Source organism: Martes martes, assembly GCF_963455335.1.
Source record: "Martes martes genome assembly, chromosome: 14".
NCBI classification, from domain to species: Eukaryota; Metazoa; Chordata; class Mammalia; order Carnivora; family Mustelidae; genus Martes; species Martes martes.
In genome coordinates, this window is record NC_137902.1 from 30,519,349 (window position 1) to 30,543,337 (window position 23,989).

Sequence of the window (23,989 nt, forward strand, 5' to 3'; positions counted from 1 at the left end):
TGTTTACACCCTCGCCCACATCTATGTCTACACCTGCCTTAGAGTAAGAAGAGTCGCTGCTGGAAGGAGGGTAAAATCTTGGGGTCTGACAGTGGTGGCCCGTGGAGCTACTCTCCCAAGCAGGCCACCCTGCCCTTTTCCAGCCGTCCTTGCAGTCCTCTGATGACAGGAATGAATATTCCTTTGCACCTGTCAGAAATGGGAGAATGCTGGTGCGAGTGGTGGAAGGTATTTGCAGGATTTCCAACACCCACTGCTACTCTGCCAACCCCCTAACCCTGACCTGGGAAGCCAGTATAGCCGAATGGCAGAAATGCCATCTCTCCACGGGGCAAATGTCCAAATCAGGGCCATTTTCTTCTGGGTGCAGCTAGCTTCAGTCTTTTCCGCAGACAAGTGGGGTTGTTGCCATCTTGGTGGCGGAGGGGAGAAGACTGTACTCAATCTAGGGCTTTTATACACTCCTCCCTCCCCACTCCCAAGCTCTGTCCTCCAGGTCCCAGGCTAAGTAAAGTAGGGGGCTTGGAGACCTGGGGCAGGGGGCTTGCTTTCACCAAGTGTTGCCAAAGCAAGTCTGGCAGGCGGGGGAAGCTTTTCTGCCGTCGGGGGGGTGGGGGGGAGCAGGTCCGTGGCCCTGGGGAAAGGGTCCAGGCGGCCAAATAAGATCTCCCTCCCCACTCTGGCCCAACTGCCCGGGCTGGCGTTTTGAGTGCAGGAGTCTCAGTGTGCACATACTCATGGGGGGGTGTGTGTGTGTATGTGTGTGTGTGAGCCTGTGCGCGCGGGCGCGTGTGTGTTTGCAGCGGGCCAGGGCCAAGACTGGGCAGGTCGGGCCGTGGCCATCCTCCCATCCCCAGCGCAGTCCCCTGCCCGCGCCAGGCGCCTCGAAGGTTCCACCTTTGAAACTGTACGCTACTCGCTGCAGCCGCCGAGGGGTCGTCGGGAGGCGGGGGAGGGGGATGCTGGGGCAGGGCGGGGAGGAGTCTGGCTCTGGATGTGTGCTTTTCGATTGATGGATGACTGCCGGGTGGGAGCGAGCGTGGGGGTGTGAGTGTGTGATTGTGCGTGTGTGTGTGTGTGTGTGCGCGGGGTGCGTGCGCGCGCGGGGCCTGCCCATTTTCCTCCTCGCAGCAGTCAGTTGGGAGCTGGAGGGAGGGAGAGAGGGAGACGCAGCCAGCGAGAAACCGGAGAGGAGCCGAGCGCCCTCCGCCCAAGGCGCCCTCCCTCGGTCCGCACACAGGCGCCGTCGCTTGGAGGAGCGAGGTGCCTCCCAACCCGTAAGGGCGCCGCGCACGAGCCTGCTCGGCGGCGCTGCCCCGGGACTGCACCTGGAGGCCGCCCCGGACGGGGATGGTAAGCGGCTGCCGCCGTCTGGCACACGAGCGGGACGCGGTGAGGGCACCATGGCGCTGACGCCCCGGAGGGGGCCCTCAGCGGGGCTCGTCCGGCCCGAGCTCTGGCTGCTGCTGTGGGCAGCCGCGTGGCGCCTGGGTGCCACCGCGTGCCCCGCCCTCTGCACCTGCACCGGCACCACGGTGGACTGCCACGGCACGGGGCTGCAGGCCATCCCAAAGAACATCCCGCGGAACACCGAGCGCCTGTGAGTACGGCCCCGTCCCCAGTGCGCAACGAGCCCCCGAGGTTGCCCTCCCACCTAGACGCAGTTCTGGGCTGGGGTGGGGGCAGGACCGTTGGGGTACCGGGCTCTGCAGCCAATAGAGGGGTCAGTGCCTGCCAGGGTCCTTCCGGAACCAGGAGCCAGCAGCATCACTGTTTCCCTTTGCTGAGATTCAAAGGGCCCTGGCGGGGCTGTCAGCTCCCAGCCTCACACCTGCACCCTGCACTCAGCCCTGACAGGCCCTTCCCACTGCGCCAGCACTTTATTCCTCCAGGGTGCTGTGAATTGGTGCCAGAAAGCCTTCCTGGCCCCCCTGGGGGGGAAGCTCCTCACACTGCCAGGCACCACATCTCCTGTCGGGGGCATGGATCTTGGGCAGTGTTCTGAGCAGCGCTTTTGGACTGGACTCTGAGGGCCAGCAGGCAGGTGATGGGCAGCAAGAAGGAATGGAGTTGAAGTTTCCAGTCTTCCCCTTTCTCCCCATTGTTTGCCCCAGAGCCTTAAGAATTCTTCTCTTGCAGGTGTCAGGCATTGGTCCCCCAACTCACATCCAGCCATCCCCAACCCAGGCAGACAATGGGACCTGAGGGATTTGGGTTTGGGGCCTGGGGTATGTTACATCGACACCAGGAAGGGGTAGATGTGACCTGGCCCCGGGAAATCATGCCGAGCGGTCAGGAGCCTGGAGTGGAGACATTGACCATGAAAAGTCGTTAAAAAATAATTTTTCTTCCCTTATTCTCTCTCACTTCTAAATTCTGGAGGAAACTCGGCTCTTTCTAGACCCACGGAGCTTTGTAGGGGGTGTGTGTGTGTGTGTGTTTATGGACCAATATAATTTGCCTTCCTAGATTCTCCTGCAGAATGTGCATCTGTGTGAATTCCTAGTATCTGTGGTGTCACCTCAGTAATGGGAGGTTGTGAGAGTCCCTGTAGGTGATTTTTGGTCACATGCTGGGCCTTTGTGCTGCCTGCAGAGGTGACTGCCTCAGGAGATTTTTGAACTGGACTTTAGAGAAGGCTGCCGGCTCCTTTGAAACCTGCATGCTCCTTCCCACACTCCTGGGCGACTGCAGTGGCTCTCAGGAACGGCGTACAGATTTTCGATAACTTGAGCACATTTTCATGGCTCCCAGCTGGCCAGAGGCAGAAATTTGACCCTGGGGAGAGCTGTCTCCTGGATCAAACTCTGTACCAAGGTCAGCAATTAGTGAGCACACATTTGCCCCAGACTCTTCTTGGCTGAGTCTGAAAAATTTCCGTGGAGGTTTCAGAGAATTTGCAATCTAGATGCAATCTAGCTGGGAACTGGTGTGTGTGTGTGTGTGTGTGTGTGTGTGCAGTGTGTGTTGTGGGGCTGGGCAGAGATGCTGGTGTGGAGAGAGGGTGGACCAAGTCAAATTTCCTGTGCGTAATGCTATGTGGCTGTGGAGAGGGACTGAGGGTCTGAAATCTGCCCAGAGGACTCCTGAGGCTGCAGGGTCGTTCTCTGTACCTGTTCACCCTGGATCTATTCTCTGTTCCTTTGCCCACAGGGTGTTTCTCCTGCAGTCTTACCCTGGTAGCAGCCTAGGTCCGAGACACAGCAGCCCCTTGCCTTTGCTTTTGGATCTGAATCTTCAAGTCATCTCATGTCTTGCTCTTTCTCTCCATCTTTAGTTTTGAGGACAGAGTCTATTTTGATGTTCAGGAACTTGTGATCTCTCTTGCGATCAGAGTGGAATGGAAGTGAAATTTCCTAGTGCAAAAGAAAGAGGTCCAGCTGCCTAGGTGGCTGTGTGACCTTGGGGAAGTTACTTAACTTCTCTGAGCCTTAGTTGCTTTCCATGCAGAAAATGGGGGTGCTGATACTAAAGTCTCTGGTACTTGTGAGGACCAAAGATAATGTGTGGAAAGTGCCTAGTTCATGATGATGCTTACTGAGTGAGAGGCATCATTATGATAGGATCAGGAGACGATCCTATTTAATTCATTATTTAATTCAGTGAACATTTACAGAGCTGGGAGCTGCCCTCAGTGCTGAGGCTCCAGCAGGGAGTGAGCAAGTCCCTGCCTTCAAGGGATGTACAGTTGAGAGGCCCAGACAGGGGACACCTAACTGCAAGCTTTTGGGAGAGGGCAAGGCTGGCAATGTGATGGGGCTGTGGTGGGGAGCATTGGGGTGGGAAGCACTTTTCTTGGGGGAAAGGTGCTTCTCAGAGGATGGGTCATTTTTTAGCACAATTTGGGACCCAACAGTGGTTGGTAGGAGCCTGCTAAGCAGAGAGGGCAGGAAGCCCAAACAGAGGCAATACATGAGCGAAAGGCTTGCAGGTGTGCTTGAGCCTGCCTGATGGGTGAACGGGCCAGCTGGCCGGGGCCGCTGTGTGCCGGGCCCAGTCCGATGTGATGGGGCTTGAGGCTGGGAAGGTTGGGAAGAGTCAGGCAGTCTTTTCTCACTGGATTTTCCCTTTGGGGACTTCAGGGATGGAATCCACGGGTGAGTCATTGTGGGGAAGTCAGCAGAGACCTGGTCTTTGCTGTGGGCAAAACTTCTTGGGTAGGGAAAGGATGTAGAAAACAGGAGGAAGCTGCCTTTGCAGCAGACGGGCCTCGAAAGAGCCATTTAAGGAAGAAAAGAACACCCCGAAAAGAGGCCTTGGTGAGAGCTCAGGCAGACTCAGAATCACCGTAGCAAACGCTCTCTCTCTCATCGATATGGACATCATGCCGTTCCGGGGCCCAGAACAGCGGCCTCTGAGGCCGTGATATTTGGAGAGACTGCAGCTGTGCATTCGCCTTTTGTCTTGTGGGCAGTTTCTATGGCAGCCCAGGAGGCCCGGCAACTTTATGATCTTCTATCCCATGACTCCGGGTCTGGGCCTATCCCCCCAAGTGGGAAGGAATTGGTGTGCTGTGGAGACTTCTGGGAAGAAGCTGTGTGGCCCCAGGGCTGTTGAGGAAATTGGCTGAGCCAGAGTGGCTGTGGGGCTCGTGGGCTGGGCTGAGGAAGGGATGCTGAATAATTCACTGCAGTGGAACAATTAAAATACCGAGTGAGGGTTAGGGGTGTGGTGGAGGAGGCCTGGAAGCTTCCTCTCTTTGTAGAATTCTGCCTCAGAGGGACCCAGCCGTGGCCACTATTAATTGTCTTTTCTTCCACTCAAGGACTTTGACTTTCAGTTGGATTTTTTTTTTAATTAAAAAAGTCTTTTAGGCTAGAGTATCCAGGAGAGTGTGGTAAGAGAGTATAGTGTGGGGGGGACACCGCTTTTCCCTTCTGTCTCAGGCACTTGTATTCTAGGCTTGTGGGGACAGGGTGCAGAGATGGGAGAGGCCCGAGGATGGTGGTATGGCCAGGAAAGGCCTTCGGGAAGGCCCCCTGGCTTCCATTTGCTCCCCCAGCCCAGGATGGTCTGCTGTTCATCAGTTTTGGGGGTTCTTGCCCCCTGGCCAGTTGGTCCACTACCATATCCCACTGCCTGCTGCAGAGGCCTGGAAGGCCCTTGCCTTTTCCTGACTTGGCCCCCGAAACTTGAGGCCACATTCAATGGAGCTGGGTGGTCAGGCTTGGGACTTCCCAGGGCACCCCAGATGGATTGCCTGGGAGCCTGTTTGGAAAGCCAAATCACGACTGGGTGGTGGTCCTGGGGAAGGGTCGGGGAAGACAGAAGCCACGTGTACACCGTGGTCTCCTAGGGCAGAGCCCAGCACTATGCTGGGGAGGCTGCCTCTGGGTGGGGCTTGTGTCTCCAGCAGCACGTGCCCTGGGCTTATCGCTGGCTTCTGCATGACTGGTGGCAGGCCCCTGGTGCCATCACTCCATCTGCTGTGAGACTCAGTTTCCCCATCTTAAAAGGGGAGGATGACTGTGTTGTAGGTCAGTGGTGAGGATTCAGGGGGCCAGTGCACATAGAGGGCCTGGTGGCGTGCTTGGCCCAGGGCTGGTGTGTGGAAATGCTTCGTGATATAACTAGGTGATGATGTTATGATTATTTTTGTTATCTGAGGAGCTCAAGCAAAGGTTTGAGGGTTCAGTGGGGCAGCAGAGAGTTTGGGAGGTAAGCACGGGAGCGTTGGCCGTGGTGCAAGCCTGCTCTCCTGGCGTCTGGCTGTGCAGAGTTCTCCTTCCTTGTCCCCGTGCATCTTTGTCTCGGTCTCCCATGTTTGCAAGAAGGAGCAGGGGGTAGCAGGCAGGGATTCTCTGCAGGGTGGGTGGTGTGATGGCATGGTCCTTGAGCCAGCCTGCCTGCGTTGTTAGCCCCCCTCTGCCACGCAGCAGCTGGGGGAACCTTGGGCAAATTGTGGGTTTAATGAATTCATTCAACAGATAGCTGTGTATTGACTGTCTGCAAGGAGCTGAGAGAACGGGGCCGGACACAAACCCAATCCGCTGTCCCTCCTTGAGTTTTAGTCCAGCAAGGGAGGAAGCGATGGATGGCAAGGTATGAGAATAAACACATAATTGCAAAGCAGGGTCAGTGTTCCGGAGAAACGTGTGACATCTCAGCACCCCTGTTTCCTTGCCCCGAAAGTGGGGATGATGACAGGACCTGCTGGTTAAAGGACAGGTTGGCCGTGAGGACTGCCTAAAGGCCGGGCTGGGAGCCGCACTTTGCATGGGCCTGGCGCACAGCAACGAAGGCACTGTGAGTGGTAGTACTATTATTGTTATTAAGATGACAGAATTGCAGGGACAGGAAAGGGGCTGGGGCACCACTCAGGGATGGATCCCAGCCTGGCTCTGCTTCCTCTTCCTCCCGTGCAACCCCAGTGCCCTGGATCCCCAGCGAACCCTGCCCCTGCCTCTGTCCGGGCTCTGAGGCAGGGTGGTGGCTGTCGGCGGCCCCGGCTGCCCAAGGCTGCCAGCAGGGGCGGCCGTGCTCTTTGGGGCCGGGTGAAGGGCGGTGGGGACAGGCAGCTCCTGCATTATTAGAAGCAGACGGGAGCTTGGCGGAGTTGCCGCCTCCCGTTCTGTGCCGGCATTAGCAGCTCGGCAGGGCTCTTGCTTAATGGGATTTTCTCCCCAAATGCTGTAATTATCGCCATACAAATACTTATTACCCAGAGCAGATGACGGCCGGGCCTTGGGCAGTAGCCAGGGAGCTGGGCTGTGCTCAGGGGGTGGGGGGGGGGGGGTTGGTGGAGAACTGGCTCCTCTTTTTGATGGAGTTTGCCACCCCCTCCTCTGGTTTCTGGAACCCAGCCTGTGGCGGACAAACAGCTGTTGGGCACCTGCCGGGTGCGTCGTGCGGAGAGAAGTCCAGAGCGTGGACCCACTCCCCAGGGAGCCTGCAGGCTGGTGCGGAGAACAGTCTGTCTGCAGAAGAACAAATGTGTCAAGATGTCTCTAGGGAGGGAGAGCACAGTGGCTGCTCGCACAGGTTTTGGTGTGAAAGTGGCCTCTTTTGAATCCTGCCTCCATCAACAACCACCTGAGAGATCCCAGCAGGCTCACTAGTGACTCAGTTTCTTCATCTGCAAAGTGCAGCCAGCGATAGCACTTACCACGCCCGGCTGGGAGTTCGAATGAAATACTGGGTGTAGAGTGGTTAGAATAATGTTGGCCCACAGAAGGGGCTCTATTGGTGTTAGAGATGAGGAGATGGGTGTGTGGGTGGGAAGGAAAGGCTGGACCCCTGCACTGATGAGGCTTGAGGCCTGGGCAGGACCTCGGGAGGCACAGAGCTAAAGCGAGGGTGGGGGAATCTAGGGCATCAGGAGGTGTGTGCCATGCATTTGGGGAGGAGAGTGAGGAACAGAGCCAGCTGGTGGGGTGCACTTTTGTGTTGGTGAGTTCTGAGAGAGGAGATTCAAGGGAAGGGTGGGCACCGGATCATGGGGCTGGGAAATAGGGTCCATCCGAGGGAGTGTATGTGTATTTTTACAATTTCTTCTTTCTTTTTTTTTCCTTACTATTCAGTGATTTTTTTTTTAATATTCAAACTTGTGCAAACATCACCACAATCCAATTTTAGAATATTTTTTATCACCCCAAAAGAATCCTTTGTGCTTGTTGTAACTTTTTATTATATTACAATTACAAATTTATAGAAAAGTTGCAACAAAAGTATTAGGAACTCCTATGTATCTGTTGTTCAGATTCAATTGTCTGTATTTTCCCCCATTTGCTTTATCATGTATTATACACATGTACAATTTTTTGGGAACTGTTTAAGATTAGGTTGGAGGGGTGCCTGGCTGGCTAGGTTGGTAGCGTGTACGAATCTTGATCTCGGAGTCATGAGTTCAAGCCCCATATTGGGCATTGGCATAGTGTTTACTTAAAAAAAAAATTAAAACAAAAATGATTAGGGGCGGGACGCCTGGGTGGCTCAGTTGGTTAAGTGGCTGCCTTCGGCTCAGGTCATGATCCCAGTGTCCTGGGATCGAGTCCCACATCGGGCTCCTTGCTTGGTGGGGAGCCTGCTTCTCCCTCCGCCTCTGCCTACCACTCTGTCTGCCTGTGCTCGCTCGCTCTCTCTCTCTAACAAATAAATAAATTAAAAAAAAATTAAAAAAAAATGATTAGGGGCGCCTGGGTGGTCCAGTTGGTTAAGCGTCTGACTTGGTTTCTATTCAGGTCGTGATCTCATGGGATGGAGCCCCGTGTTGGGGTCCGACTCAGCATGGGGTCTCATGGAGATTCTCTCCCTCTGCTCCTCCCCCTCACTTGGGCATGCATGCTCTCTCTTTCTCAAATAAATAAATCTTAAAAAAAAAAAAAAAGATTACGTTGAAGATGTAAGTTTTTTCCTCTAAATACTTTGGTGTGTGTTTTTCTGAGAAGAATAAGGCTATCAAAATCAGAAAATTGAACATTGATACAGTACCGTTATCTACGCCATTGTTCATGTCTGCGTTTTATCAATTGTCTCAATAGTATCTTCTGTGGTGATCAGAGGTGTGGGATCGCACATGACATTGACTTGTCACGGCTCTTCAGTCTGCTTTAATCTGGACTAGTTACTTGGCCTTTCTTTGTTCTTCTTGACCTCTCCATTTTTGAAGAATACAGACCACCTACTCTGTAGAATGTCCCTCAGTTTGGCTTCATCAGGTCTCCTCACCATCACACCGGGGTTATGTCCTTTTGGCAGGAATGCTAAGTTAGCGATGTTCTGCCCTTCTCAGCAGGTCATGTCGGAAGACACATGATGTCAATTTGTCCCAGTACTGGTGATTTTCATTTTGATCACTCAGTAAGTGGGTGTCTGCCAGGTTTCTCTGCTGAAAAGTGACTATTTTCCCCTTTATCATTGATAAGGCATTTGTGGGGGCGGGTACTTTGAGGCTATGTAAATATCCTGTTCTTCATCAGACTTTCACTGGTGTTAATACCTATTGTTGAGACATTTCTAACTTCTTTTCTTCTCAGTTTATTAGCTGGCATTTTACTGTAAGAAAGAGCTTTCCCTTTTCCTCCATCTGTTTGTCAGTTTATTACGGTAGGGACTCATGGAGTATTGTTTTATTCTTTGGGTTATAATTCGTTACTATCGCTATTTATTTTGCTGTTCAGAGTGTCCCACATTTGGCTGGTGGGAGCCCCTTCATGCTGCCCCTGTGTCCTTTTGAAAAGATCCTTTGAGCACTTAGGCACAGGGGTTTTGAGTGGAGGGTGACAAGTGTAAAATAGTGTTTTAAGACATTCTGTTGCCTGGCTTTGGTGTGGAGGATGAACGGAGCAGGAAACCAGCTGGCAGTGGGGAGACCAGTTGGTTATGGTGACCGTGACTGTGGTTTCTGGCTTGTCTGTGACAACGGTTTTGCTGCCATCACTGTATTTTTGTTCTTCAAAAATTTTGAAAACTTGTATTTTAAAATAATTTTAGACTTGCAGAGAAGTTGCAAAAATAGTACCAAGAGAGTTGCCATATACCCTTCACGCAGCTTCCCCTAGTGTTCATGTCTTTCTTATCCACCGTGCAATGATCAAAACTAAGAAATTAACACGAGTCCAAGACTATTAACTGAACTGTGGACTTTTTAGGGATTTTACCAGCTTCTCCACTAATGTCTTTCTTCTATTCCAGGACCCAGACCAGGATTCCGCATGGTGCTTAGTTGTCATTTCCTCTTAATCTCCTTTAGTCTGTGACAAGTCCTTAGTCTCCTCTTGCTTTTCATGACATGGACGCTTTTGCAAAGTACTGGTGAGTTACTTTGTAGCGTGCTCCTCACTTTGGCTTTGTCTAGTGTTTTTCTCCTGATTGGATCGAGGTTATGGATTTTTGGCAGGAATGCGGTAGGGATGGTGTGCCCTTCTCCGGGCATCCCATCGGGGGGTTGGTGACACTGATACCTCTCATTGCTGGTGATGTTAACCTTGACCTCTTGGTTACGATGGTGTTGGGCCAGTTTTCTTCCCTGTGACATTCCTGAATTTGCGTCCACAGTTAATAACTATCTGGGGGAGATACATTGAGATTGCCATAGCTTTTTTGTCCTCAAATTCTCGCCTACTAATTTTAGCACCCATTAATGAATCTTGCCTGCAACCATTATTATCCAATTTTGAATTTCTATTTCCTTCACTCCTTCTACATTTACTAATTGGAATTCTTCTGTAGGGAAGAGCACTTTATTGCTTTTTAAGAAGCTGGTTCTTTTGGTGAGTACCTTGGGTTTTGAGTTTCCTGAGGGCAGGGGCTGTGTCTCATGTATCTTTGTACTCCCATTGCCTGGTGCATGGTAGGTGCTCACAAAAGTTGTGTTCCAAGAGTTGGTTTTTTTTTTTTTTTTTTTTTTTTTTTACATTTGGTAAGACATGTTATGTTTCTGATCTTTGCTTTAGAAAATACAGTCATTGTGAATTGAATCATGGTCCCCAAAGATATCCATGTTCCAATCCTGGGAGCCTGGGACTGTGTTGCCTTACGTGGCACAAGGGCTTTGAGATACAGTCGAGGACCTCGAGATGAGATGATCTTGCGTTATTGGGGCAGGCATGACATCATCCCTGGGTGACGTAAGAGAGAGGCGGGAGGGTCAACACTGGAGAGGGAGATGGAAGCAGTAACGATGGAAGCAGGAGGAGGAAGTGGTGGCAGAAGGGGCCTCGGGCCAAGAGTGGCCTCCAGAGCTGTAAGAGAATACGTCTGCGTTGTTTGAAGCCCCTGAGCGAGTGGTAATTTGTCACATAGGTGGTAGGCCGTGGTCACAGTCCTCATGGAGTTTGGCCGCAGACGCTGAGGCAGGAAGAAGCAGATGTAGACGGAGGCAGAAGGTGCAGAGAGAGCAAATAGGAGGGTCATGGGGCCCCAAGGCTCCAGCCCGAGAGAATGATTTTGTGAGTGGAGTGAACTTGGGGAGGGCCGCTGAGCCTGGAGGAGAAGCCGTGAAGCTGGCTTCTCTCTCTTTGGTTTGAGTGACCAATAATCAGCTATGTGGAAAAGATGACCCTAAGGCTAGGGATAGGGAATGGTTACTCTGTATGTGGGCTGGAGAGACAGTTGGGAGAGCCTCCTGGGAAGAGTGGGAACAGAAACTTCAACGGGTATAAGAGTTTCCTGGGGGGGGGTGGGGTGGGGTACCTAACTGGCTGGATTGGTAGAATGTGTGACTCTTGTTCTTGGTGTTGTGGGTTGGAGCCCAGTGCTGGGTATAGACATTACTCAAAAAAATAAAAAAAATTTTTTAAAAGATTTTATTTATTTATCTGTCAGGGAGAGTGCACAAGTAGGCAGTGTGGCAGGGAGAGGCAGAGAGAGAAACAGGCTCCCTGCCGAGCGAGGAGCCCGATGCGGGACTCAGTCCCAGGACCCCAGGATCACGACCCGAGCCAAAGACAGCAGTTTAACCCACTGAGCCAGCCAGGCGCCCCCCCTCCCCAAAATAAAATCTTAAAAAAAAAAAAAAGAGAGAACTTCCTGGGAAGCTGGTATAAATGCAGATTCTCAGGCCCATCCCAGAGATGCTGATTCAGCAGGTTTTTGGCAAAGGCAATCCTGGTGATGCGGAAGCAGGAGGTGCCCAGAACACCGTGTGAGAAACCCTGCTTCTGGCTGGGGTTCCCTGGTGAGGAAGGAACATGCTTCGTGGACCCATGAGGATGGCAGTTTCTGCCCAGAGTAAGATGGCAGGAGGTGAGACGGCTGAAGGTGGTCGGAGGTAATGACTTCCAGTTATAAAACCAGTGAGTCCTGGGGAGGTGATGTACAGCACAGAGACTGCGGTTAATCAGCCATTATTGTGTATTATTGTGTATTTGAAAGTTGCTAAAAGAGTAGATCTTGCAAGTCCTCATCACGAGAAAAAAAAGTAACTATATGAAGTGACAAATGTTAACTAGACTTACTGAGCTGATCATTTTGCAATCTATGCGGACCTCCAATCAATATGTCGTACATCTGGAGCTAATGTAATGCTGTATGTCAGCTGTGTATCTCAATTAAAAAAGAAAGAGGGCAGGCCATAAGGAGGAGAAGGCGGAGAGGCTGGAGGAGCTCCTGGCCGTCTGTGGATCGGAACTTGGCCGGGGAGTTATTGCCCGTGCCAGAGAAGGAGCTCGGAGATGGGGAGGAGGCCTGGCGTGGGAGAGCGGCCGGGCTGTCTGAGGACGAGGGCTGAGGACAGCTTCTGGACCCGTGGTGGTGGTGGTGGGTGGGTCACTGGCCATGCTGGGCAGCCAGTTTCCTGGGAGAAGTGGGAGGCAAAGACAGATGGGTGGGAGCGAGCCGGTGGTGAGGAAGTCTGTGGGAGGAGAGAACACGCAGGAGCTCCGAGGGGGAGCCGGTGGACCGGAGCACTGAGGGGAGGGGGGGTGATTTGGAAAGGAGGAGCCAGACACGTGGGGGTGGGGGAGGTGGGTCAGAGAATGAGAGTGGCAGTGAGGAACTGGCGTGGTGTCAGCGGTCACCGCCGAGAGCCCCTCATCCGGGCCAGGCTCAGAGCGATGCTTTACCCTCCTCTACCCTTTTACTGCTCACCACAGTCCTGGGAGGAAGGTATTATCACCAGTCTGCTGATGAGGAGGAGGTTGGAGAGGCGTATCACGGGCTGGGGGGGCAAGACGGCTGGTGAGAGGGGTGCCCAGGGCTCCCGAGCCTCGAGGCTCTGAGACGTGTACGTGTTTAGTTTTTAATTCGGACGACCACACCGCATATCCTAATAAGCCCTGGCTTCTTTTGTCCGTTCATTTATCAAACATTCGTTCAGCATCTATAAAATCCCTGTCAGGGCCGAGCACCGGAGCATAAAGGCAAACTGGCCACGACCAAGCCCAACCTGCACGCGTTTATGGGGTGGACCCACGAGCAGGCCAGCGTGGGGAGGGCTGTCCCACTTCTGGGTGGGGGGTGGTGAGCAGAGTTGGGGGGATGCAGGGAGGTGGTGTTACAGATGGAGGTCGGGGTCAGGGAATTAGCTGATGGATGACCTCTTGGGGGCCTGGAGTGGGTAGTGGTGGGGAGGGGGTGACAGGCAGTGGACACAGAGGCTCGGTGGGTGGCAGTGGGGTGCTGGCTGCAGGGTTGTGGTTTAGAGGTGGGCCCCAGACCTGTGAAGGGGATTGGCAAGAGCAAAGCCAGACCTTGGTAATGAAGAGCCCCGAGGGCAGTCTGGACCTTAGAACAGAATACAGCACAGAACTGAGGTTAACGGGGCGCCTGGGTGGCTCAGTGGGTTAAAGCCTCTGCCTTCAGCTCAGGTCATGATCCCAGAGTCCTGGGATCGAGCCCCACATTGGGCTCTCTGCTCAGCGGGGAGCCTGCTTCCTCCCCTCTCTCTGCCTGCCTCTCTGCCTACTTGTGATCTCTGTCTGTCAAATAAATAAAATCTTTAAAAAAAAAAAAAAGAACTGAGGTTAACAACTGGGCCCTGATCCCCTCCTACCCGTCAGGATGGCTGCTTTCAAGAAACAGGAAATAACAGTTGGTGGTGAGGTTGTGGGGACATCGGCACCCAGGTGTGCTGTTTTGGGAATGCAAAATGGGGCAGCCCCTCTGAAGAAGATTCTGATCCCTCCAAAAATGAACAGAATTACCATATGATCTGGCAAGTCCTCTTTTGGGTGTACACCCAAAAGATTGAAAACGGGGTCTCGAATGTATTTGTACACCCGTGTTCCTTGCAGCATTATTCGCAAGGGCTAGCTGGGGGAAGCAGCCCCGGTGTCCACCTGCAGTAGAAAGGTTAAACCCAAGGGGGTGTCTGCACACACAGTGGGATGCAATTCAGCCTTAAAAGAGGAAGGACATCCTGTCATATGCTGCAGTGTGGATGAAGCTTGAAGGCATTATGCTGAATGAAATAAGCCAGTCATAGACAAATCCTGTATGATTCCACTGATACGAGGTATCTAAAATAGTCAAATTCACAGGGCGCCTGGGTGGCTCAGTCGGTTAAATGTCTGCCTTCGGCTCAGGTCATGATCCCAGGGTCCTGGGATCGAGTCCCACATCCCTCTTCTCCCTCTCCCTCTGCCCCTCCACCCAGCTCGTGCTCTTTCTCTCACGTTCTCTCTCTCAAATAAACAAATAAAATCTTTAAAAAATTGTCCAATTGACAGAGACAGAAGCAGAATGGTGGTTACCTTGGTCAAGGGGGAGGGAGGAATGGAGAGCTATTGTTTAATGGAAACAGAGTTTTCGTTTTTCAGGATGAAAAAAAAAATCTCTGGAGATCTGTTGTACAACAATGTGAATATGCTTAACACTACTGAACTACTGAACACTACTGAATGGTTACAGTGGTAAATTTTGTTATGTGTATTTTCTTAGAATTAAAATTAAAAAGAAAGGAAAGAAAGAGCCGGGCGCCGGAGTCAGACATGCCTGGGCTTGCCTCCTCTACTGACTTACTGGTGGGCTAATCTCTAACAAGTCACTTAAATGTTTCATGCCTCAGTCTCCTCATAATGTGAGTCCAGGCTGAAAATAAACCTTGGAATCAAGTGCTATCATGAGGCTTCAATGAGTCGGCTTGGTTGTGACAGTATAGGTATTGCTAGAATTTGAGCCAAGGCAACAAGACGGGTCCCCAGGAGCCAGGGGCAGAGCGGGACCAGTGGCAAGTCTGCCCTGGCCTGGGGGCCCCCGACCACTCATCCCGGGGGCTTCACGATTTATTCCGTTCTGGAGGGCAGTCCCAGCGCTGGGGTTGGTCCCAGGCCTGTGGGCTCTGCTGGGGCTGGGGGAGGCTGGGGGAGCTTCTGGATCATGACCCACTCACTGATACCTGAGGACTGTGGGCCAGGCTCTGCCCGCTGATGGGAGTGTGGGCCACCCTCCGGCTGCGAGATGCCAGCAGCAGCTGGGTTCAGGGGGCAGGACGGCTCCTTCAGCCTGTGTTCACTCTTATTGGGTTAGGGTGTCAGCCGGGAGCAGGCCAGAGGTGGCCTCTCCCCTCCTAGCCCGGCGGGACAGAGACTAGCCTTTAACAAAGGACATCATATTCCACACGGCTCCAAATTCCAGTCCCAGCTCTGGGAGAGGAGCTGCGTGAACACAGAGGGGAGGCTGGCCCGGAACGGATGTTTCCACTGAAGTCCCGAAGGATGGTTGGGGTCAGTCAGGTGTGTGTGTTAGTGGGCAGGTGAGGAGGAGAAGACTGTTCTGGGCAGTTCTGGGCTGAGAGAGCAGCATGGGCAAAGGCTCTGTGGCAGGAGTGCTGGTGTGTTGAAGGAGGTAGAGGAACGGAGCTGCCGAAACCCTGGGGGCTGGTATTTTCCTGTGAGAGCTACTGAGGAAAAATCTGTGTTTTAACCTTGAGCTGTGTGAGAAGTCACTGGGAACACAACAGTGTCCTCTGTGTGTGGAGCTTTTCTTGGTGGATGTTGATTTGGGGAGAGCATTTTTTAAAAAAATTAAAAAAAATACTTATTTATTATTAGTTTAAAAATATTTTATTTTTAAGTAATCTCTACACCCAGCATGTGGCTCGAAGACACAACCCTGAGATGAAGAGTTGCATGCTCTACTGAGCTGGCCAGGTGCTTCCATATTTATTTATTTTTAAGGCAAAATGTAATTGACATACAGTGATAGATTAGTTTCAGGTGTACAACATAATGATTCGATGAGGGAGAGCATTTCCCTCCGTTTGTTCCTTCCTTCCTTCCTTCCTTCCTTCCTTCTAGTAGGCGCCACGCCCAGGGTAGAACCCAACATGGGGTTTGAACTCATGACACTGAGATCCAGACCTGAGCTGAGATCAAAAGTCAGATGCTTAACCAACTGAGCCACCCAGGTGCCCCAAGGGAGAACATCCCATAATTACTGTATTTCTTTACTTTGGGGGGCAGAGAAACTCAGAAAACCCCCTCAGCTTATGCTGTGTGGAATATGTCCATTTTAATGCAAGTCTGTTCATGCTTTCAAGGACTACGTCCCGCCGCATCTCTGAGGTGCCATGTACTGTGTTAGACCCTGAGGATACGATAGTGAGAAGAAACCAACATAGTCCATGTCCTCTGCAGGGGTAGAGGGAGTAGTCAAGGAAGCCCCCAGACCCATATGAAATGGCCTCTGGCTCCTGCTGCCGGGGAGAGGCTGGGGTGTTCTGCAGGCCTGTGATAGGGAGTTTGACTGCTGGAAGGAAGAGTTGGGATCAGGAAAGAGGAAGGAGTGTTCTAGGCAGAGGGGATGGCAGTTCAAAGGCCCTGCGACAGGAAGGAGTGAATCAGAATGGGGGCGTGTGGGGCAGGCCACATGGGGCTTGTAGTTCTTGGTGAGAAGATTTTTGTCTCAATTCCAAGAGCAATGGGGATTCATTGAAGGGCTTAAGTGGGGAGTGACACGATCAGATCTGCACCTTGAAAGGAGCCCTCTGGCTGTGGCTAGGAGATCAGATTGGAGGGGAGCCAGGGGGAATGTGGGGTACCCAGGAGGGTGGCTCAACGGGATTCCAGACCCACGGGCATGGGCGTGCAGCTGGGTGGCCTGCAGGCCGGGGTGTTCAACCTGCCGTCCGGGGCACCTGGCTGGGTAGGGAAATTCTCCCTCCCCTCTGATCTCCCTTCTGACTCTGCAGGTGCTCATTGCCATGGATTTGGCCAGTGTAGGATTTCAAAGGACAGAGCCGAGGTGTACAGTTCCCCAGCCCAGAGGCCTGTCTCAGCCCCAGTCAGAGCTGCATGTTTATTTTTTTGGAATCTGGCAGGAAGGGATTTGGAGGGTGGCTTGAGCCTCCCCGCTGCCATTGGAGACTTGGGGTGCTGTGGGAAGGTTCCAGTCCCTTAGGGAACTGGCGTTAGAAGTGATGGAGCTCTAGGGCGAGAAGGGTTCGTGAGGCCCGTGGAAACCCCAGAACACACCGTGAGCGACCCAGGCCGTTTACTCCTGCAGCTCTAGGAGTTCCAAGGGGTTCTTTCAGTGTATCCCCTAACACCCAGGTGCTGGGGATCAGATTTTTGTTTCCTGACAGGATTCAAGAAATCCTTGTGTGCTTTTGTTTTTATCTTGGTTACTTGGCTTCAGAGAATTTTCTCCAAAATCTTCCGCCACTGAGGTTTTTCCTTCAGGTTAGGACCACACAGAAGCTGATAGAAATCAGGGCCATCTGTCACTAGGTTGTATTTTCTCCAGGGAGAGAGGAATGGAGGAACACTCCTCACTTTTGGAAGAGAGAGAACTGTCTTAGGCCATCTTCTCTGGGTTTTCCCATCCCAGGACCTGCAGGCCACTGGCTGCTGCCGGCCCCTCCCTGCTCAGCGGGGCCTGGCCCATCCAGCACCAGCCTGAGCTCAGCCTGGGCCACCACCCTCCCAGTGGAGCCCTGTCCTTGAGGGAAACCGCAGCTAGAGCAGGAGTAGTAAACTAATCTCAGTACATAACACTCATGTGGAGAGCCCTTGTGTGGGCTTGTGTGTACTAGGCATTGGTCTCAGTGTTTTAGACATACTAAGTCATGGGGATGCCTGCGTAGCTCGGTTGGTTAAGCAGCTGACTCTTGGTTTCGGCTCAGATCATGATCTCGGGGCCTTGAGATCAAGCCCCGTGTGGGGCTCCAGGCTCAGGGGGGGAGACTGCTTGAGGTTCTCTCTCCCACTCCCTCTGCCTGCCCCTTTCCAAAATAAATAAATAAATCTTAAAAAAGGATAAAAGAAAGTAATATTAAGTCATTTACACATCACCACACCTCTAAGTGGTGGGTACTGTCGTTATCCTCATTGTACAAATGGGGAAACCGAGGCATAGAGCATTTAAGCTAAGAGCTAGTGATGCTGGAGCAGGAATTTGAAGCCGGACAGTTTGGTTCCAAAGGCCAAGCTCTTAGCCACTAAGAACACACATGACGCAGCTGGCTGGGGACCCCCTGATATTGTTGCTTAAGCAGAGCACAGGGCCTTAGAACAGGGCCCCAGGGTTTCCTACCCAAAGCCTCCAAGTTGTTTCTCATGAGCACTCGGGGTGAGGGGTGGGCTTGAAAGAGTCGTTGGCAGGAGGCATCACGATGGTGGGGGTTGGGGGGAAAGAACATGGAATCATACCGGCCTGGGTTTGATCCTAAGCCTGCCCCTAGTTAGCTGTGTAGCCCTGGGCAATGGCTTCATCAGTTCTGTGCCTTAGTTTCCTCCTCAGCAAGGCAGAGAGAACACAACTCGACTCACTGTGAGGGTGAGGGGGGAGTGAGGTGAAGTGTATGCTTGGGGTTGGGCTCAGAGCCTGCACACGGTGGGCGCCCAGTCGGGAGGAGTGGCGGATGTGGGCTCCAGCGACAGGAACCTCAGGGAGCCTGGGGAGCTCTGGATCAGGGTTCTTCCTGGAAACCACGCCTTGGGACCCCCCTGGAGGCTCACCCCACTTGGCTGCTCTGGCTGCGAAGGTCTGAAGGTCACGGCAGCTTCTCCCAGCTTCTTTTTTCCCTGGCGGCTTGCTGGAGAGTGTCTCCACGGCAACACTCAAGGACCACCTGTTGGAGGAATTAGGCGTCGGAGAAAAATGACCTCCTTGCCTCATTCCAGCGGCCTCTGCTGAAAGTTTGAGGGGAAGCGGTCGGTCCAAGTTAGAAACACGATCCTGGTGGGGGGCTGCCCTGCTGATGGGGCAAGGGTGGGATGCCCAGGGGAGGTCATTCTCTGGGCCCAAGTGGCTGCCTCCCAGGCTGCCTCCAGAGGGCGCTCCCCTGAGAGGAGGCACTGAGCTCCAGGTTAGAGACCGAGGCTGATGGGGAGAGGCGGGGGCTGGGTGGGCTTGGGTGTCCGTGGACATTCTTGTCCGGAAGCAGCAGGGCCTCCTGAGAGAGAGGCTATATTTGCCGCATTGTTCGCCTGCCTGTCCCAGGTCTTCTCTTGCGTGGGGGGTGAAGTGGGGAGCAGGAAGTGAGGAAGAGGGCAGGGAGCCACCTGACTGGGCTAAGGAACAGGTCTGGGGTCTGAGCAGTGGGGCCTGTGCCAAAGGGTAAGAAGAGAGGCATGTGACTGTGATGTCACCAGAAGTCCTTGTGAGCTCCCCTCAGCCCCCCCGCCACCTCGTGGGAATTTCATCCTCAGGGATTCCTGATTTCCACGTTGGGCCCTGCCTTGTTTAGACAAGTCTTAACATTTTCGTTTGCCTCAGTTTTGCTGCCTGTGAAATGAACAGTTATTGAAGTCAATTGTCTTATAAACTGTGCTTGGCACGAGCAAGAATGAGCCAGTTACTGTAAAACTCATCAGCCTTTTCATGACTTTTGGCTGCGTAATACCGTATCAAGGAATCTAGGCCTCCCAAAGGTGCATTAAGCTTTGCGGAGTGTTGTTTATAATTGAATGATATCAGAACAGCCCAGGTGTCCCATAGCCAGGGTTCAGGGAATGCCGCAGTAACGTGATATATTGGAATGCAGGGTTAACTGATGGCCATTCAAAAATCATCAGTGGGGAATGAACAGGGCATAACATTGTGGAAGGAGTCCATACAATGTATGTCTCACTCGTCCCCGCATCTTCAGAACCTTGCAAAATGTTTTGCAAACAGTAAGTCTTCAATCAATATTTATTAAATTATTTCAACTATATAAAAATTGTGTGCAAAGAACACAGGCTTGGATGAAACTATTCCAGAATGTTAATAGGGCTTCATTCTGGGTGATGAATATTATGTGTGATTTGAATTTTTACTTTATTATTCAGAAAACTGAAACAAATTAAACAATGTGCATGTATTACTCTTACTTTTATTTTTATTTATGTATTTTATTAGAGAGAGAGCATGCATAGGTGGGGAAGGGGCAGAGGGTAAGGGGAGAAAGAACCCCAAGCAGGCTCCACACCCAGCACAGAGCCTGAAAGGAGGCCTGATCCCAGGCCCTCAAGATCTTGACCTGAGCCAAAATCAAGAGCCAGACACCGAACCAACTGAGCCACCCAGGTGCTCTGTATTACTCTTATTTTTAAATGTAATAACTTAAATATTATGTTGGCTTATAAAAATACTGATGTAATTTTAAAAATTCAAGCAAGGGCTCCTGGGTGGTTCAGATGGTTGGGCATCTGCCTTCAGCTCGGATTGTGATCTTGGGGTGCTGGGATCGGGCCCACTGTTGGGTTCCCTGCTCAGGAGGGAGTCTGTTTCTCCCTCTCCCTCTGCCTCTCCCCCTTCGCTCTTTCTTTCAAATGAATAAATAAAATCTTTTGAAAATTTCAAGCAGTAAAGAAAAGCATAAAAAGGAAACTAAAACCACCATTTAGCAATTTTAGGCATTACTGTGTGGCACACAACCCCCAGGGAACTTGCTCTGTGGACAGACCAGGATGGACATGTGTGTAGATTTTATATGATTGGGCTCATAGAATACAAACTGGCTTGTGACCCTTTCACCATAGACTGTATCGTGGACATCTTTCCCTGTTAGTACAAGATGATTTGTGCCCTTTTGTTTAAAAGATACTATGACCGCGATTGCATAGTATCTGGTTTCTCAGATGTGCTGAAACGTCCACTAAACGTTGCTCTGGTGACGTCCATTTAAGTTTAACATTCTTGTTCTTGTCATCAGTGCCGATGTGTCGTTATAATAAAAAAATTAAAACAACTAAAAATTCTGTGTGGTTCTGGGTTTGGGGTTGAAGGTTTCAGCAGGATGGCCCAAGGAAACCGGCCCTGCTTGCAGAGGGAACCAGTGTGAAGGGGTTGTTGGTGATGTTCTCGGAGCTTGAAACATGGTTGTCAGCAGAAGGAGCAGGTTAGGGTGCAGCGCAGGTGAGGCTCACAGGTGGCGCTTTCAGGAAAGAATACTTCGTTCAAGAGAAAAGACCCTCATGTTGGAAAGATCCCGTCTTGGGTGTCTGGGTGGCTCAGTTGGTTAAGCGTCGGCCTTCAGCTGAGGTCATGATCCCAGGGTCCTGGATCAAGTCCTGCATCGGGCTCTCTGCTCTGCAGGGAGTCTGCTTCTCCCTCTGCCCCTCCTCTCACTTGTTCTTCCATCTTGATCACTTTCTCTCAAATAAGTGAATAAAATCTTTAAAACAAAACAGAAAAAAAAAAAAGAAAGAAAGAAAGAAAGAAAGAGAAGAGCCTGTCTGACGTGAAGACCTCCTCACAGGATTTAGGGTGGGAAGTGGCTCAGCCTGGGGCTTTCATCAGGGCCCCTGTGTCCTTGGAGAGGGCTCAATCCTCTCTCTTCAAACAGAGATCCCATTTGAAAAGAGATGCACAGGGAATGAGTTTTTCCAGCTGCTCCTCAGGATCAGGAGACAGGCTTAGGGGAAGGGCAGAGAGAGTGATGGGTGAATGTGTGTCCCGCGTGTCAGCGGCCCGGCCAGCAGGAAGAAGCGTGGGCCCTCGGATCAGACGGCCGTGTCCAGATCTCTGCTCTGTTGTGTCCCAGCTGGTGACCTCTGGAAGATGACTGACTGCTCTGAGGCACAATGTCCTCGTCTGTAACATAGCTGCTGACACGACTTTCCAGCCCCTCATGACGGTGGCCCCAGAGCCCTGTGTCTGGAATGTGTGGAAACAAAAATACGGGGTTTGTAGTGGGTGCAACTCTAGAACACCGTCTAGGCCCAACATACTCCCCAAATGCTTACAGGAAAGGGATCTTGGTGTTTTTCAAAGCAGCTGGGATTTGGGTTGCCCGGGGCTCATAAGTGAGGAAGCTGTGGGGGAACAGGGTGTGTGCGCGCACATGCGCGTTGGGGTGGGGATGCTTCGGTTGTTGCCAAGACCCTGAGTGACTGTGAGGTGGTGAGAAAGAGGAGGAGGTGGCGTGGATGTGAACACGGAGCCGCCACAGGGAGACAGATCAGATGCGGAGGTGACAGCTGGGTGTGGGGCCAGGCCTGACGGAGATTCTGCTGTGTGTGGCTCAGTGGAGGAGCTTTCTGGGGAGTGCTGTAGCTGCCTCCTGGAAGGACCTGCTTATCTGAGGCTGCACCAGCTCCCTGTGAAGAGAAGCAGCCTGACAGAGGGGAGCGAGCCTCCCTGGGAGGCTCAGCAGGGCCCCATGGCCTCTAACGTGGCTCCATGTCCAAGTCTGTGGTTGGGGAGGGCCGAGGAGGACCACATACAGCCTTGGAAGGGAGAAAGGGCCAGAGGCCTGGGTGGTGTAGGCAGAGGAGCCCCTGAAGCTCAGGGCTAGCCCTGGGGTCCAGACAGCAGGCCCCCTCCCTTCCTTGGCCCTGCCATCCTTCCCCTCGATGGAGGACTGTCCTCGTGGTGCCCTCCTGCCTGCGGGCCACCTTGACTCCCCGTCCTCCTCTGCTTGCTTTCTCAGGCCCCCTGTGATCTGGATTCGCATGCCCCCAACCCTGCATCCTACAGCTCCCGACTCCCAGCCTGTCTCCTCCCTCAGCCCCCAGATATTCCGGGTGTTATCTCCTGGAATGTCCACTCTATCCCTCTTGCTGGGCACATCTACCTTGTCTTTTAGGCCTCAGCTTGAGACCCATGTCCTCAGTCTCCTTAAAATACTGGCCCACCCTGTGCTCTCCTGCTCAGACTCCGGACAGCTCGTAGGAGCCTTGGTGTCTGCAAGGGGGCCCATTGCCGGCACAGGCCATGCTCTTTACTGTTTAGGCCCCATGCCTTGGGTTACCAAGGAGATAGTCGCAATTATTACCCCCACTTTATAGATGGGGGATCTACCTGAATAACCTCCAGTTGCTGGTTTCCAAATTCTTCCCTGCAGGAATGTCTTGTCTCTCCAATCAGCCTGAGCTCTTTCTGGGCAAAAGCCATGACTTTGGCTTGCACAGCTCTCCTAGCAGCAAGCCCGGGCCCTGTGCATTTCCCTGGCTGGGCATCTGTTGCAAAGATGGGCCTTGGCTTGTTGGGCCTTGACGTGGACTCGGGGGTCCCAGGGCTTGGCTGGGCAGCACCCAGCCCCACTGGTGAGAAGACAGGCTGGAGTTCCATGGAGAGGGAGTATGGAGCTGAGCCCTGGCCTGCGGGCCTGCCCCTCGGCGTCTCACCATTCCATTCTCCTTTCCTCCACCAGGGAACTCAACGGGAACAACATCACTCGGATCCACAAGAACGACTTCGCGGGGCTCAAGCAGCTGCGGGTGCTGTGAGTATGGGCTGCTGCCCACGCTCCTTGCCTCCTTCCTGCCCCGCCCCAGGCAGGGGCCCTGGCTGTGGGTTGTAGGGCCCCTGCCCGTGGAGTCAGTCTTCAGATGCCCCGAGGGGTCCAGGGTGGAAGTGATGGAGAGGCCTGAGCCCGAACAGCCGCCGCCTTGCACAGGGCTGAGGAGCTGCGCATGGTGTAGGCCCCAGTGGTTGCCACCAGGCAGGACCAGGGCCAGGCAGACGGGGCATCCTATCCTGGAATGGGGGAAGCCTGGGAGACCATGAGGAAGCTTTAGGTCTCTGACTTGGTCTGCTGGGACCGTCAACACAAAAGACCGCAGACTGGGAGCTTAAATACAGAAATGTATTTTCTCGCAGTTCTTGAGGCTGGAAGTCTGGAAGTCTAAAGTCAAGGCACCATCCAGGCCTCTCTTCTGGGCCACCTTCTTGCTGTGTCCTCACGTGTGCACAGAGAGAGGTCTCTGGTGTCTTTTGTTCTTCTATGAGGATACCAGTCCTATCAGATTAGGGACCTACCATTCTGACCTCATTAAACATCGATTACCTCCCTAGTCTCCATCTCCAAATCACACTCGGGGTTAGGGCCTCAGTGTATGAATTTTGGGGGATGCATTTCAGTCCATGACCGTCTCCATAGTTCTTTTGACTCTGTGCTCCAGACAGACTCCCCAGTGAGGCTACAGTTCCCACTGACTTGAGAGGGTAGGTGAGTGGGGACAGTTGAGGATAGAGGTGGCTCTCCTTGGGTGTCTGACAGTGGCAGATATTGGAGGTGGCAGGTGTGGCTCTACTGGGGTCAGTAGCCAGCAAAGGAGCCATCTGTAGAATTTCCCTTGTTGAGCTGGGCAGGGGTGAGGTGTGAGGAGGGGAAGGAGTGGATCCCTTCACCTCTGCCTGCTCTGTGGCTCTCAGACACATGCATGCATTCTGACACATT

At 52.7% G+C, this 23,989-nt stretch overlaps 1 protein-coding gene across 1 annotated transcript in view; it reads left to right on the forward strand.

The window, feature by feature from the left end:
- Positions 1 to 1,012: 1,012 nt before the first annotated feature.
- Positions 1,013 to 23,989, forward strand: part of SLIT1 (slit guidance ligand 1) — a 163,302-nt gene continuing 140,325 nt past the window's right edge. The window contains exons 1-2 of the mRNA XM_080822669.1: positions 1,013 to 1,600; positions 22,961 to 23,032. Coding sequence (XP_080678795.1) covers positions 1,017 to 1,600; positions 22,961 to 23,032 — 656 coding nt within the window. The 5' untranslated portion in view covers positions 1,013 to 1,016. The remainder of the gene's footprint in view (positions 1,601 to 22,960; positions 23,033 to 23,989) is intronic.